Source organism: Bubalus kerabau, chromosome 6, assembly GCF_029407905.1.
Source record: "Bubalus kerabau isolate K-KA32 ecotype Philippines breed swamp buffalo chromosome 6, PCC_UOA_SB_1v2, whole genome shotgun sequence".
In the NCBI taxonomy this organism is placed as follows: domain Eukaryota; kingdom Metazoa; phylum Chordata; class Mammalia; order Artiodactyla; family Bovidae; genus Bubalus; species Bubalus kerabau.
This window is the reverse complement of record NC_073629.1, coordinates 86,698,289-86,713,284: the sequence shown is the minus strand read 5'-3', so window position 1 is coordinate 86,713,284 and position 14,996 is coordinate 86,698,289. Positions and strand designations below refer to the sequence as shown.

The 14,996-nt window shown below is 41.3% G+C and overlaps 1 protein-coding gene across 19 annotated transcripts in view; it reads left to right on the top strand.

Annotated features, from left to right (window-relative positions):
• The window catches only part of FGGY (FGGY carbohydrate kinase domain containing), a 514,571-nt gene extending 499,802 nt beyond the window's left edge, over positions 1-14,769 (top strand). For all 19 annotated transcript variants that reach the window (XM_055585688.1, XM_055585682.1, XM_055585690.1 and 16 more), the window contains 2 exons: positions 8,636-8,697; positions 14,551-14,769. In XM_055585688.1, coding sequence (XP_055441663.1) covers positions 8,636-8,697; positions 14,551-14,632 — 144 coding nt within the window. In that variant the 3' untranslated portion in view covers positions 14,633-14,769. The remainder of the gene's footprint in view (positions 1-8,635; positions 8,698-14,550) is intronic.
• Positions 14,770-14,996: the final 227 nt, after the last annotated feature.

Here is a 14,996-nt window from a genome sequence, read left to right as displayed (position 1 = left end):
GCTATTCATTTTAGGGCCCAACCCCTTTGCAACCAGGCCCTGTATTAGGACTGCATCTCAAAATATCACAGTGGTAGGTATCCTTACCTATTATGGGACTTCTCCCCTCTGCCATGATTGTATGACTGAGTTGGAATAAGCTGTACCTTGCTGGGGAAACATGGTAGGTATATTGCCTCTTAGAGTGAACCTAGTTAAATAAAATAAATAAATAAAATAAAATGTACCATTGAGAGTAAATGGTTCATTTGTCAACTGAAAGTTAATCAAAAAAAGACATGTACATGGAACCAACAGATTGCAAAGCTGGCAAAGATTTTAGAAATAATCTAATCCAATCCCTTTATTTTGCTGATAAGGAAAGTGAGTCCCAGGGAAGGCTAGAGCCTTACTCAGGGTCATACAGCTGGCAATAATTTTGTTTGCTTCAAAAATTAATATGAACAGTCTTTCCATACATCAACGAATCTTCCTGCCTTTGTGAGCACAATATCATAACTATAATTGAATTTGTCTTTGATGGTGGAGAAAGCAAGCTTTTAGGGTTTAACAGGGCCTTAAAGTCATCAGAGCAAGATAAACTGTCTTGAACTAATGCTGGAAATCGATTAACTGTGAGCTTGTCAAGGAATAGGCCTGGTCTTACTCATGAGTTAAAGCAAGTTTCAAATCCTAGCTAATCCGTCTACTAGCTTAGGAAAGTCACTTAACCGCTCTGAGCCTCTGTTTCCTCATTATAAATTTAGATAATAAGTCCTTCATTACAGAATGTTTGTGAGCATCAAATGAGGCAAGATATAGATACACAGTGCCTCACCAGAACAGACACTTAATTAGTGTATACTTTCAAATAACCTTCAGCTAACATCCTCCTAAAAGCTAAGGATACATCAATGAATAAGAAAGCCAAGGACCTGATTTCATAGAGCTTAGATTCACAAGGAAGGAGTAGATGTGAAAGCCAAGGAAGAAATAGACAGTAAGCAAGGATGCAGATAAATTAACAATATAATTTCACATACAGGTTAGGTAGATTGATGCCATGTATTTAAAATTATAAATGAGGCGTGAGTCTTTGTCATGATTCGTGATACAGACTTACTTTCCTTTCTCTCATCCTTTCTTGCCTCTCAATTGTTGTTGTCACGGAGGTTACACAGAATACCAGGTGCAGGTCAAAAGATGAGTGTGTCAAAACGAAAAACAAAATAAATAGGAGAACAACGAGCCATTTCTTAACACTTGCTGGAGGAGAATCACATTGCTATACTTTGTTTTTCTTCAGAGGGGTCATGTGCCTCAGCCCACACATTAGCATGTGAACTTGTTGTTCCAGTCAAATGAGTCAGAGTTCCTCAAGAAGGCAGATTCATGTATTTCAGAGCTATGTGTCAGCACCTTTGAAAAAAGGTACAGTGTTCTGTATTGGTGTGTCTCACAAACACACACACATCGATCACATGGCTAATCAGCAGCAGAAGTGGGATTTGAACTCAAGCCCAGGGGACTCAGGGCTTCCCTGGTGGCTGCCTTGAAGAGGGAAATGGCATCCCATTCCAGTGTTCTTGGGAAATCCCATGGACAGAGGAGCCTGGCAGGCTACAATCCACGGAGTCACAAGAGTTGACACGACTTATTAAACCACCACCACCAGGGGACTCAGGCACGAGGTTTTTGCGTTGCAAGGAGGACAGGAGGGTCACGCCTGAGTGTAGGGCTAAGCAAAAGCCTGGAGTCAGAGGTGGGTCTGAATTCTAGCTTTACTGCATATTCGCTTTCTTACCTTGGGCAAATTCCTCATACTCTCTCCATTCACTTGGCCCATAAAGTGAAGATAGATGATGATATCTGTGTCATAGTCATTTTGAGAATTTAAAGAGTCATGTACATAAAGTGATTAGTACAATGCACAGCACAAAGTAGCACCTGCAGTATCTTGGCTGAACTGGTCACCTAGCAACAACCATGGGAGTTGACTGCTGGGCCAATGGACACCTTGCTTTTTGGCTCATAAACTCCATCAGTTTAAAAAGAAATTGAACTTACATCCTAAATACATGGAAACTTATTTATGAAAAAGCACATGCATATTCTACTGTGCTTGTAGATTATTTACAAATAAAACAACGGAAATAGAGCTGAAATAAGATACTATTTCATCATAATAGCATCATACTAACATTATGCAATAGCTGAAGGTACACTGTCTATGGCCAGATGAGTTTTTAATGATTTTTTAAATGATTATTGATGATTTCTAAATGATTTTGTATGTGCCTCTGTATATATCAAACAGTATTCTTTTTCTTTTTTTAATTAAAGTATAGTTGATTTATGATATTATGTTAATTTCAAGTATACAGCATAGTGACTCAGTATTTTTACCGATTATACTCCATGAAGCTATTACAAGATAAAGACTGATTCCCTGTGCTATACAATAGTACAGTATATGCTTATTGCTTATCTATTTTATACATAATTTATTTCTCTCAATCTCCTACTCCCATCTTACCCATCCTTCCATCCTTGTCCCGATTGATAAACACTGGTTTGTCCTCTACTGTTTTACATATGAATTCATTTGTATTATTTTTTTAGATTCCACATATAAGTGATGTCATACAGTATTTATCTTTTTCTATCTGACTTATTAGCTTTCCAGGTGACTCAGTGGTAAAAAATCCACCTGCAAAGCAGGAGACGTGGGAGACACAGGTTCAATCCCTGAGTCAAGAAGACCCTTGGAGGAGGAAATGGCAACCCACTCCCGTATTCTTGCCTGGGAAATCCCATGGATGGAGGAGCCTGGCTGGCTATTCAGTCCATGGGGTCACAAAGAGTCAGACGTGACTTAGCAACTGCACACGCACGCTTGCACATAAACCTACCAACCTGGAACACATAAATGACGACACGTAGCAAACCCCTGGAAGCTGGGGACACAGCATGGAGTGCCCTGCTGGCCTCTGAGGTGGTGTAGCAGCACTCTCATCCTCCCTTTAGGAGGCCTCACACATCTTATTCATGGCTGATGTGTGGACCAACTTTTAGAACTGGTGACAATCTGCATATTAAAGCTGAATTAATTTCCTCAGACTAAAAGTCATATAAGCAGCACTCCCAATATTTTCTTCTGAAATCTTAGTAGGTCATCTCCAGCACTCCCTGGAGCGCATGTATGCTATTTTAGGAACACCATTTGGTGATCTTCCATTACCTCTGTCATGAATGTCACCACCCTTTCATTCAGCAGCTCAGCCAACATTAACCAAGCAACTATGCCCTTATGTGCTAGGACCATGTTAAGCGTGAGACTTACAGTGACATGGTTCCTGCCTTGTGGGAGTCACAGTCTAGCTCCCACCAGGTCAGGCTGTGGTTGTTCTTCCCTGCAGACCATGACTCGACACTGCCAAACATGCATTGCACTTTGGTGCCTAAGTCTAGACTACCTGCCAGCCTTCCCAAAGTCTTAAGGTCATTGTTCCCCTTCTCCTGGGTGGGAGGGAAAGTATCAAATCCCCTGCTCCCCAAATTGCCGACATTTCTGTCTGCCACTCTCGGAATCCCCTTCTTCTCCATGGGTGCTGATGAGCGCCTTCCTTTCTTGAACCTGACTTCCCTGGGTACCTCACCCAGTGTAGCCTACAGCCCTCCGGTGGCTCCCAAGCCAGTCTGGAAGACGTGAGAACTGGGAGTTCCCTGGGCCTACACAGGCCTGGTGGCTGCCAGCGCTGCTCCCAGGGAAGTGGTGAGCTGCGTGTGCGGACTGGTATCTCGGCCTTGACACGGCAGGGAAGGGTCATACCCCATGAATGCGGTCTTTCATGGCCCTGGTACAGGGCTCCTATTTTTTCTTACAGAAGTGACGATCAAATGTGAACTTTCATGGTTTATTTATAGCTCGGCCTTATAGAGAGAAAGAAAAGAAGTGATTAAAAGGCGATTTTACCAAATATTTTGTTTTCAAAAGCTCTCATTGTGTGGGCAAAAAGGAAAGAGAAAAGTCCCTGTCTTCGTTGTTTCTGTCTAGACTCCCCAACAAAGAGGGTAGCGTGCTACAAATCCAGATTGTCGGGCTCTTGCCTGCTGACAAAAAGAATGAATTTTGAGGCCAACTTCAAATAAACCCTTTTGAACAGAAATACATTGTGGGGGGGAGGTGACTATATTTAGCACGTGTCAGCATGTCCATAATAAATTCATATTGTTATGCTGTGGTAATTTCCAGATTTACTGCAGCCAGTGGGTTCATGAGGTTTCAGTTTTATGTTAATGATTTGGAAAAATGGGAAAACTCAGCAGTGCCGTTTCTGATGGCAGCACCGGTTCTCTGGGTATTCTCCATATTGTGTTGAATACCCTTAATGAGCCCTGCCTCCCAGAAGAAAGGAGAATGACCACGAGTCATTTTGATTACCTCTAGAAGCATCACTTTTTTTTTAGAGTGCAGTTTTGTTTTATTCTCCTTCAAATGATCAAATCCCTTTGTGCCACTGTATCAAGTGAAGACAGAAAAAAACAAGTGAACACTAAAAAACTAACCACCCATGCTCCTGAACCTGTTGATTTTTTTTAATATATTTTCAACTATTGTTTATTATGCACATATACATAATTTTTGAGACAGAATTGAAAAACAACTATATTTTTTACTCCCACTGTCCCTTTATATCTGTGCACTTTAGCTCGTTTCTCTCTGGCCTACTTAAAAATTTTGGTAGTCCCATTACTTTCTTAAGTAAGCAGAAAGTCACTTAGATAATATGGGTTTTATGGTCCCTGTAAGTCATGAGACATAACCAAAATTCCAACATTAGAATACCAAGAAATGTATCATGCTCATCACTTCAACGTTCATCTAGAGATAAGACAGCTCCTCATTCCTCCAGCCAGGACTGCTGGGGATATGAAGAGATGGCTGTGATTAGATTCTTCTGTTTTTCCTCATTCACTTTCTCTCCAAGAATATGTTAGCTTTCTTCTTGTTCTTCAGATGTGGTTGGAAGCTGGAAAGGAAGAGAGTTAAGAGGTGTAGCAAAGTTCTTATCTTGAATAGCAGTGTCATAAATGGGCTTGGTGCTAAGTCAAAAATGTGTTTACAGCTAGGCTCCATTGCAGATTTTTTAGGGAGACTCTCCACTTCTGTAGACATCTCATTGTATCTTGTCCTTGTCCTTCTCCATTCTAGTAGCTCTTTTAATTCCTTAAAAATCCAGTTGGTTGCCTCAGCTTCTTTTTTCTCTTTTTTTAAATTGGAATATAATTGCTTTACAATGTTGTGTTCGTTTCTGCTGTACAGTGAACTGAATCAGCTATGTGTACACATATATCCCCTCTCTCTTGGACCTCCCTGCCATCCCACCCCCATCCCAACCATGGACATCACAGAGCACTGAGCTGAGCTTTCTGTGCTTTATAGCAGGTTCCCAGTGCAGGCTCCCTCTCCTCATTAGATGGCCATACTGGCCAGGATCTAAGACAACCCACAAAGCCCTCTCACCCATGGCCACCTCGGGTCTGTGGAAAACAGTCATGCCTTTTGAAGTCTGACAGACACTGGCAGAACTCGCTGATCCCAGGACAACCCTCCTTCACTTCTATACCAAAGCTGCCAGCTAGCACTTCTCCTCCAGACAAGAGGTACACTCAGCCCACCCTGTCCCACAACATCAGGGACATGTGTTGATATCCCTAGTTGATATCAGTGAAACCATGCTCTCACCCCCTCCCCTGGAAGGAGCCCTGATGCTCAGTCCACACACAGCTCCCTCCTAAAATTCCACCTCTTTTTCTGACCTTCCACATGGATGAAAGGTTTCAGAGTTGATTTATGGGTCCTCAGCTACCCTTTCAGGGTGGTCTGTTTCCAGCTCACTTTGGTATCTTATATCTGTCAACTTTAGCTCTCAGACAAAACTTCCATTTTAACATTCCTTTATGTGTATGGTCCTTAAGTTCACTCATCCCATAGACATTTGCTGGGCACGTATGATACACCAGATGCTGAGTTTGGCAGTGGAAATGGTTAAAAGAGTTGCTGCTTAAGGAGCAGGAGTCTATTGGGGAAGCTGATGTGGTAACAAAAAATTGTGGTACTGTGTCATAAATGCTATGATAGATGGAAGCATAAGTTTCTAGAGTAGCAGATAACTCATTCTGGGTGGGAGGCATGCAGTGAGGATGAGTCAGGAAAGACCTTCTGTGGAATCAGGACCTGAGCTCAGCTTAATGTCTTAAATCTGTACTTTTGTGAGAAACAAAATAACCTCTTGTTAAACCTTTGAAATCTCTATTGCTTTTATTCATCAAAAATTTATTTTAAAAATAAGCAAAAGTAACATGAAGACAGGAAGAAAGAATTCCCTGCTATCTGCCATGTGTCTACACATCCATTACGGTGGGAAGGGAAGTGACATTTATGATGCTTCTTGTATAATACAAGTTTCCTGGATCCCACCCATGAAGGCGGTCTTGGAATGTCGGCTCAAGTCTAAAGCCTAAGCCCAATGCTGAGGATTCCCCCAGGGTATTTTCAAGATTCAGAGCAGGCAGGTCTGCCCTAAAACAGGCAGAGCAGAACAGAGCACCGCTGTGAAGGAAGAAGCGAGCCCAAAACAGGAGACCTAGTGGCAAAGTTGGTGGGGGGGATGACTGCACCCATCTCAGCAACACATGGGACTTGCTTTAGAGGAAATCAGAATTTAGTTTATGAAGGAGAACGTCTGGCTTACGTTGGGGTGAGCAGAGCTCTTTAAATATTCTTGCCAAGTGGAACAGCAGTGACCGCACTAAGATATGGTTGCTCTTTTACAAACTGTCTCTAGACTGCCCTTTGTTGGTTCTTATCCTTTCACCTTGATTCCCTTTTCAATAACTTTTCATAATTTTTCAAACCTCCTCTTTAGTAAGCCTGCTGTTTTTTTCCTTCTGTCAGTGGGCTTCTTACTCTCAGCATTTCTGATCTCCCAAACAGCACTTTTAAAACCCCTGGACACCAGGAAACCAGATAACTAGTCAGAATGTCCATGGCATCCTTGGGAAAGAGCTGGTAGAACATATTTGCCAGATTGGAAATATGTGTAAGTGATTAATAGATGAAATAAGTGATTAGTAGATGAAAAAGTATCAAGTTTCTTAATCCTTGAATAGCTATTGAAGTTTATCTGCTTCTAGCATGGTATTTATCACATTCTATTTTGATCGCAGTAAATGTCTTTTCCATTCCATGGTGAGCTCCTTGATGAAAGGACCACTTAATTCTTCATCTCTGTTTTCCATATATAGTGAATGCTGTGCTTGGCACATGGAAGGGGCTCGATATGTTTTATGAATATTTCAGGTACTGAGATTAAGCTGCAAACAGACATATCTCCCAGCCTATGTAGCTTACATTCTGGTTAGAACAAAGGATGAAGAGGCAGAGAAGGAATATAAACTAGTAAGTACATGACTTGTCACACAAGAATTAGTGATAAATAATAAATATAATATTTATAGAATTGTATAAGTACATATGTATGTATATGTAAATAAATAAATCACCAGTAAAGTGGAAAGGATGTTCAGGGAAACACTTGGGCATGTTTTGAAGATGCCCAGGCCTTTCACATTCTGTGTGGTAGTCAGATTCTTAGGTTTCTTTCCTCCTCTGCTAGTATGTGAGTTTCTCTAGGCCATAGAGCATGTCTTACACAAATCTGTATTCCTAGCACAGTGTCTGGTACATAGTAATTAATACATGTATAGAGTAAGAAGTTGTACATATGTGACCCCAGAATGACTACATCCTTAACAATAGGAGTTCAATAGCTGTTCCCAAGACAGGACCTCTTCTGAGGAGCTTTGTCATGCTATTGCTTGCAATCTCCCAAAGTCAAGACTTTGGATTCCACAAAGTATGGGTTCACTCTACTCCCCTAACTTTCCCATGGACTTAACAACATTGAGAGACCACCCAAGGAAACCTGACCTCTCCTTTCATGCAATGGAGCCAATGCAATCTGTGGTTGATCTTGCTGCTGTTCATTCCAACCATGTCCACCCAAGACACTGCAACTTGCTGACTGCCCACCTGCCCCATTGCAAAGACAAGAATGTCCTGAGGTCAAGTCTGTTAGGCTCAGCCCAGAGGTCTCACATCTGTACTCACAGTTGCAGAGACTACTGGGAAAAGAACTGAAAGTGAAATGAAGAGGTCTTAAATATTCTAACCTAAAGTTTGGGTGCAGAGTGGCTTCTGTTCAGTTACTGTTGTGAGTTAAGTGGACAACAGGCTCAGTGGCAGATTGTTACCTTCTCAGGCCCTCATGTCCGGGCAATGGGAAGTGGAAATAGTTCCCTCCCATAGCCCCCTGCAAGCCATCACTTTTGTGCTTTGCTTTCCAGGATCTTTATGCACTGGAGGTCTCAACAGGCAATCATTTATTAAGCCCAGGCTTGTGGTGGTAGATGTAACTTTTAATATTCATTCGGTTTTCATCTTAACACCGGAGAGATTAAGTTGAAAAAAAATGAACTCACTGAATCTCTTAAGGGGAAATAAATTCTCATTAGCATGTTTTTGCCTGTGATAGGCCTCACTTAGGTTTTAACTTTCCAACTTAGCTGTGTTCTGTTTTCTATTTGACAGGAGGCAATGGCAAAAATGAGCAAAGTTGGAAAAGTTGTGTTTCCTAGACATGAGGATAAAAGGTAAGTTTATATGTTTTCTGTCCACAATGCTGAGGAATGAAAACAACAGACACATGCAACTCTAGAGCTGGAATAAACCGCGGGGCTCAGCAAGCCAGCCTTTTCATTTCATAGTTGATAAAACTACATCTCAGAAAGCTAAAGTCCTTTTCAATTCCCTAAGATTGCAGAGCTAGGAAGGGCCAGACCTGGGGGTCAAATATTAGCTTTTGAACTTTGAACTTCAAATCAATTTCTTTTCCTTAGATCATTAACAGCAAATCTGGTCTCATCTGTCCTAAAATGGAAATCTCATGTCTTCCCACACAGTAGCATCTATCTGTTTCTCCACCCTTTGCCTTTGCATTACGTGACTTTGAGGGTTACAACATGACTTTTTTTTTTTAATTGAAGTATATTTGATTTACAATATCCTGTTAGTTTCAGGTATATAGCACAGCAGTTCGGTTATATATATGCATGCCTGTGTGTGTGTGTGTGTGTGTGTGTGTGTGTGTCTTCTTCAGATTCTGTTCCTTTGTAGTTATTACAATATTGAGTATAGTTCCCTGTGCTCTACAGTAGACCACCATCACTTTGATTAATGTTTTAACCCCAATTCACAAAACACTTATTTACTAAGTCCCTCCTATCTTTGAGCCATTATGCTCTTTGACATCTAGGCAGGACTTAGGAGAGAGTAAGACACAATCTTATTTATGTAATAGATCACTTCAGGACAAACAGGTATGTTTTATAATAAAAGTATTACCAGGTGATAAAGTAACCCACAGCAGAAGAAAATTTGACCCTGTAGGAGTAAGGGAAAGCTTTTGAGAGGAGGTTAAGTTTATCTGACTTTAAATGCTTAAAAGAAATTGTCAAACCAAAACCAAAAAGAACTTTGTCAGTAGAGGGAATAACAAAGGCCAAGTTATAAAGGTGGGAACGGCATAGTATATTCAGGAAACTCTAAACAACTCATAATCTTGAAATGCAAAGTATGAGATGGGAGATGATAGGAAATGGAACAGGGTGTGGGGGGAACAGAGGGTTCCTCTCATAGGGAGCTGTGAGGGAGCTAAGGACCTCAGGTTTCATCCTACCAGCAGAATGGAGATAGTGAATTTTAAGGAGTGGTGGGACCTGTTCAGATGCAGATATTAGAAAGATCCTCTTAGAGGATGCTTGAGAGGGCCTAAGGGTAGAAGCAGAGAGACCAGATGGAAAACTTTTCAACAGTCCATTCGAGAGATGAAAAGAACCTATACTGACTCACTGGTTTTCAGTTTAGAGATAAAGGAACAATTGTGCCAGTGGCTTTATCGTTTTAGGAAAGTATTTGAGGTTAAGACATAAAAGCAAATTCTACCTTATGTAATGGACAAGAAAAGGTGCTGATCCCACCAAAGCATAATCAATGTTTAACAGAGTGGAATGGTCCGTGGAAAAAGCCATCCACCTTTTATTTTCTTAGAAGATCTCCAAATGGGAGCTGTTAATCCCCTGAATATAAACCCCTCTAAATACCGGGGTTGTAAAGCAGACCAGTACCTGCAGGACCTCAATGCCAGAACATGGAGAGAGATCTGAGTTCCCCGCAGCGGTGGGAGCCCTGGGCTAGCAACATCCCTCTTTTGTTGAAATTAGAAACAGATTCTTCTTTCCATCTCCTCACTGACCCTCCGAAGACTTTTGAGGAAAGTCTGTTTTTCAGTTCTTTGAGTAGATCCTACGTGTTCTTTTGAGAAGAATCCTTGGTTTCTTGCTGTCAGCTGGGAGCGGGCCTCTGCGAGGGAGACACACACGGTGCTCTAGCACCATCTACAGGTGGCCCGAAGATTTGCAAGTGGAAAGAGAGCCGGTTCCCTTCCGGGCCTTTCTCAACATCTTGACTCAAATCATGTTCTTGTCTGAACAAAACACTCACTCAGGTCTGTGCCACACGGACCCAAGATGGAAGGATCGAGGATTATCTGATCAAGGATTAATATCCATATACAGATAACTCTTAAAACTCAACACCAAGAAAACCAACAACCCAAATCAAAAATGGGCAAAGGACTTGAATAGACATTTCTCCAAAAATAATATACAGTCAGTAAGCACATGAAAAGATCAACATCACTAATCTTTAGGGAAATGCAAATCAAAACCACAATGAGATACCAATTTACAGTCATTAGGATGGCTACTGTCAAAAAAGCAAAAAATAACTAGTATGGGCTTCCCTGGTGGCTCTGATGGTAAAGAATCCGCCTGCAATGCAGGAGACCTGGGTTCAATCCCTGGGTTGGGAAGATGCCCTGGAGAAGGGAATGGCCACCCACTCCAGTGTTCTTGCCTGGAGAAGTCCACAGACAGGGGAGCCTGGTGGGCAACAGTCCATAGGGTCACAAAGACTGAGCAACTAACACTTTCACTTTTCACTTTTATTTACAAGGGGGCAGAAAAACTGGATCCCTTGCCCACTGCTAGTGGGAATGTAAAATGGTGCATCCTCTGTCGAAAATAATACAGTGGTTTCTCAAGATTTAAAGATAGAATTATCATATAACCCAGAAAGTCCACTTCTGGGTATTTAGGCACCCATGTTCATAGCAGCATTATTCACAGTAGCTGAATGAAGGCAACTTAGGTGTCCACTGACAGTTGAATACATGAAGAAAAAGTGGTATGTACATATGATCGAATATTATTCAGCCTTAAAAACATAGGATTCTGAAATATGCTGCAACGTGGATGGGCCTTGAGGACATTATGTTAGTGAAAAGAGTCAGTAACAAAATGACAAATATCGTATGATTCCATTTACATGCCACTCCCTGGAGAAGGAAATGGCAAGCCACTCCAGTATTCTTACCTGGAGAATCCCATGGATAGAGGAGCCTGGCGGGCTATAGTCCATAGGGTTGCACAGAGTCAAACACGACTGAAAGGACTTAGCATAGCATGCCACTTACATGAGGGACCTAGTATAGTTGAATTCAGAGAGACAGAAAATAGAATGGTGGTGGCTAGAGACTAGGGAAAAGGAGAGAAAGGGAAGTTACTGTTTAATGGGTAGAGTTTTAGTTTTGCAAGGTGAAAACTGTTCCGTGGATAGATGGTGGCAATGACTGCACAGTAATATGAACGTGCTTGATGTTGCTAAATTGTGCAGGTTAAAATGTCTAGAACAGTCGATTTCGTGCTATGTATGAAGTGAAGTTGCTCAGTCGTGTCTGACTCTTTGTGACCCTATGGACCGTAGCCTACCAGGCTCCTTGGTCTATGGAATTTTCTAGGCACGAGTACTGGAGTGGGTTGCCATTTCCTTCTCCAAGGGATCTTGCTAACACAGGGATTGAGCCCAGGTCTCCCAAATTGAAGGCAGACACTTTACCATCTGAGTCACCAGGGAAGCCGTGGTATGTATATTTTACCACAATAAAAAAAAAAGATTGAAAAATTACAAGCACAGGGAAAGAAGTGCCTTGGGACCTCAGCTTGCCATGTATAAAAAAGGGAAAATATAGTCTATCCATCTCTCTTTTTTGTTGTTGTTAAAGTGTAGTTAATTTATAATGTGTTGTGTTATGTGTCAGGCATATAGCAAAGTGATTCAGTTATGCAGATATGTATATATGTGTGCATATGTGTGTGTATGTGTGTGTATATATATATATATATTCTTCTTTAGATTCTTTTCCATTATAGTTTATTACAAGATATTAAGTATAGTTCCTTGTGCTATACAGTAAGTTCTTGTTGCTTATTTATTTTATATATAGTAGTGTATGTATTTTAATTCCAAGCTCCTAATTTATCCCTCCTTCCCTTTCTCTTTTGGTAACCATAAGTTTGTTTTCCATGTCAGTGAGTCTATTTCTGTTTTGTAAATAGTTAATTTGTATAATTTTTTTTGGATGCCATGTATAAGTGATATTATATGGTATTTTTCTCTTTCTGACTTCACTTAGTATGATAATCTCTATGTCCATCCATGTGGTTGCAAATTTCATTAATTATTTCATTCTTTTTTATGCCTGAATAACAGTCTATCCATCTCTTGACATTTCAGAATACTAGAAGGATATAAGAACATTAGCTCACGTGTGTAAGAGTGTGACAGCCTGGGGAGTACTTCGTGTTCATTTTCATATTTAAAGTTCAGTCACTCTATGACATTAGGTACTGTTATCCCTCGAACAGCGGGGAAACTGAGACTCAGACCATTTAAAGAAGTTCCCCCAAATCACCTAGCCTTCTCTGCCTGAAAAGCTGATGCTTTTCCCACTGTACAAAGTTGCTGCGAAGGTTTCAGTATTAAAACTGGAAATCTTCAAGTATATGAGAAGGAATACTGACCCAAGCTCCCTTCTAGAAGTGTCCCCAGAGTCAGAAAATCCATCTCATATAGTGAAAAAAAAAATTATTGACATTAGACTGTCAGAGAGTAACATTAGAAGAAGCAAATTGCTGTTCCCCAAATCATTCTGTGGTTAATAAATTTGGAGGCTCATAGAGTGAGTTTTAATAGAACCTACGTATAGTGAGATTGATGATAAGACTGGAACATTAATTTTTAAGGAGTAGCCATAGCCAGCGTTGATATCACTTGCTATGATCCTGGTGCTGTTCTAAGAGCTTCTCAAATATTACCTCATTTAGTTCACATAACAGCTCTCTTGAGGTAGAGAGCTGAGGTTGAGAGCTGTCCCATTTACAAATAGGACATTTAGGAATGAATAGATTAAGTAAAATATCCATGGTCACACAACTAGCAATGAGGCCAAGCTGAGATTCAAACCCAGGCCTCAAAGTCCACTTCTTAACCCTGTGTTTGGCCCCATCACAGGTCTTAAGTTACCAGAATTCTTAAAGTAGAAATGCTGGGGTGGGGGGTGGGGTGGCACTGGGGGGTTGTATTCTATTGATCCATTTAGCCCTGCGTGTTACAGGTAGAAGTCCCTATGTGTAATCCAGGGTTACTTTTACACTCTCTCACCCCCAATTCCCAAGCTTGCCCCAAAGTTCCTTCATGAAGACTTCTTTTCAAAGAACCTCAGAATCTACCAAGACATGTTAGACAGGTTTCATTAACCCCTTACCCTTTCTCCCAGCCAAAAGGAATAAGGGCCAAGCTGCCATCTGCAAGTATAACTGGTCTTAGCTACTATCGTCCTTGTGAAGATTGTGATGCCAAGGTAGCTTCAGCTGCTCTGCTGTCTGACTCATGGGCAACACTAGTTCTAACACGTCTCATCTGAAGACTCAGCCAGAGAGTACAGGAGAGCAGGGTCCTCTGTGGGATGCCTGGAAGGCAGGGTGCAGCTCCAGGAGAGGCGTTAGTCATGTTTTCATAGGGTTTTACTCCCAGATAAAGCAGTCTGCAAAGGAAACACAGGTGCAGAATCTGCAAAGGGTGATTAAAACACTCAGTCTCATCTCTGGGCAGGCTATGACTTTAAACCAGTCACTAAACTGGAGTAAGGGTGGAGTAGTCATGTATGCAATACTTATTGAAGCTGAGAATGCGAAAAGTCCTGTGTCAGCCCTGGGTTTTTCACTATGTTATGGTGGAGGCTTTGAAATCAGGTAGCCCTGAGTTTGAATTCCAGCTCTGCCCATTTTTAGTGATACTCTTTTAGATTTTCCTCCTTGAGCAGCTAGCTCTGAGATATAAAATCTTTACCTCTAAAATGGAGATGTAGATTCACCCATGGAGGTTAAAGATAGTGGGTGTGAAACATGTGACTCAGGGTGCTGTCCGCATCCAAAGAGTGGGAAGTGTCTGCAAAACCGAAACAGACATTCCTGTTCTTCTAAACCTTGGGGGAAGCTGCACAGCAGTTTTGTTGAGATCATTCAACGATTATTTTTTTCCTACAGGTATTATGACAAGAAATATCAAGTATTCCTGAAGCTGGTTGAACACCAGAAGGAGTATGCAGCCATCATGAAAGGGAACTGAGCAGAGCTTGCAGGGGCTGATGCCAGGTTTTATATCATTGCATCGGGGACCTCTGTCATTTCACCTTACATTCGAGACCCTTAGGTATCATTTCATTCATTTCTGCATTGCCTTTTAATAAAGGAAGCTGAGACATATGCAACCAAAACTAGAGTCTTCCATTTCAAAATACCACCATTATTTACTTGGTAGTTGCCACGGGCACCATCATGGAGACAGAAGTTTCACCAGGTAGCATAGGATCTCCTATGGGACTGGAACTTGGGGATCATTCCATCCAGGAGAAATGGTCCTTGGTAACTGATTTGATGCCAGTCACTAAAGACGTACATCACTTCATGTGGGACATCTAATGTTTATTCTG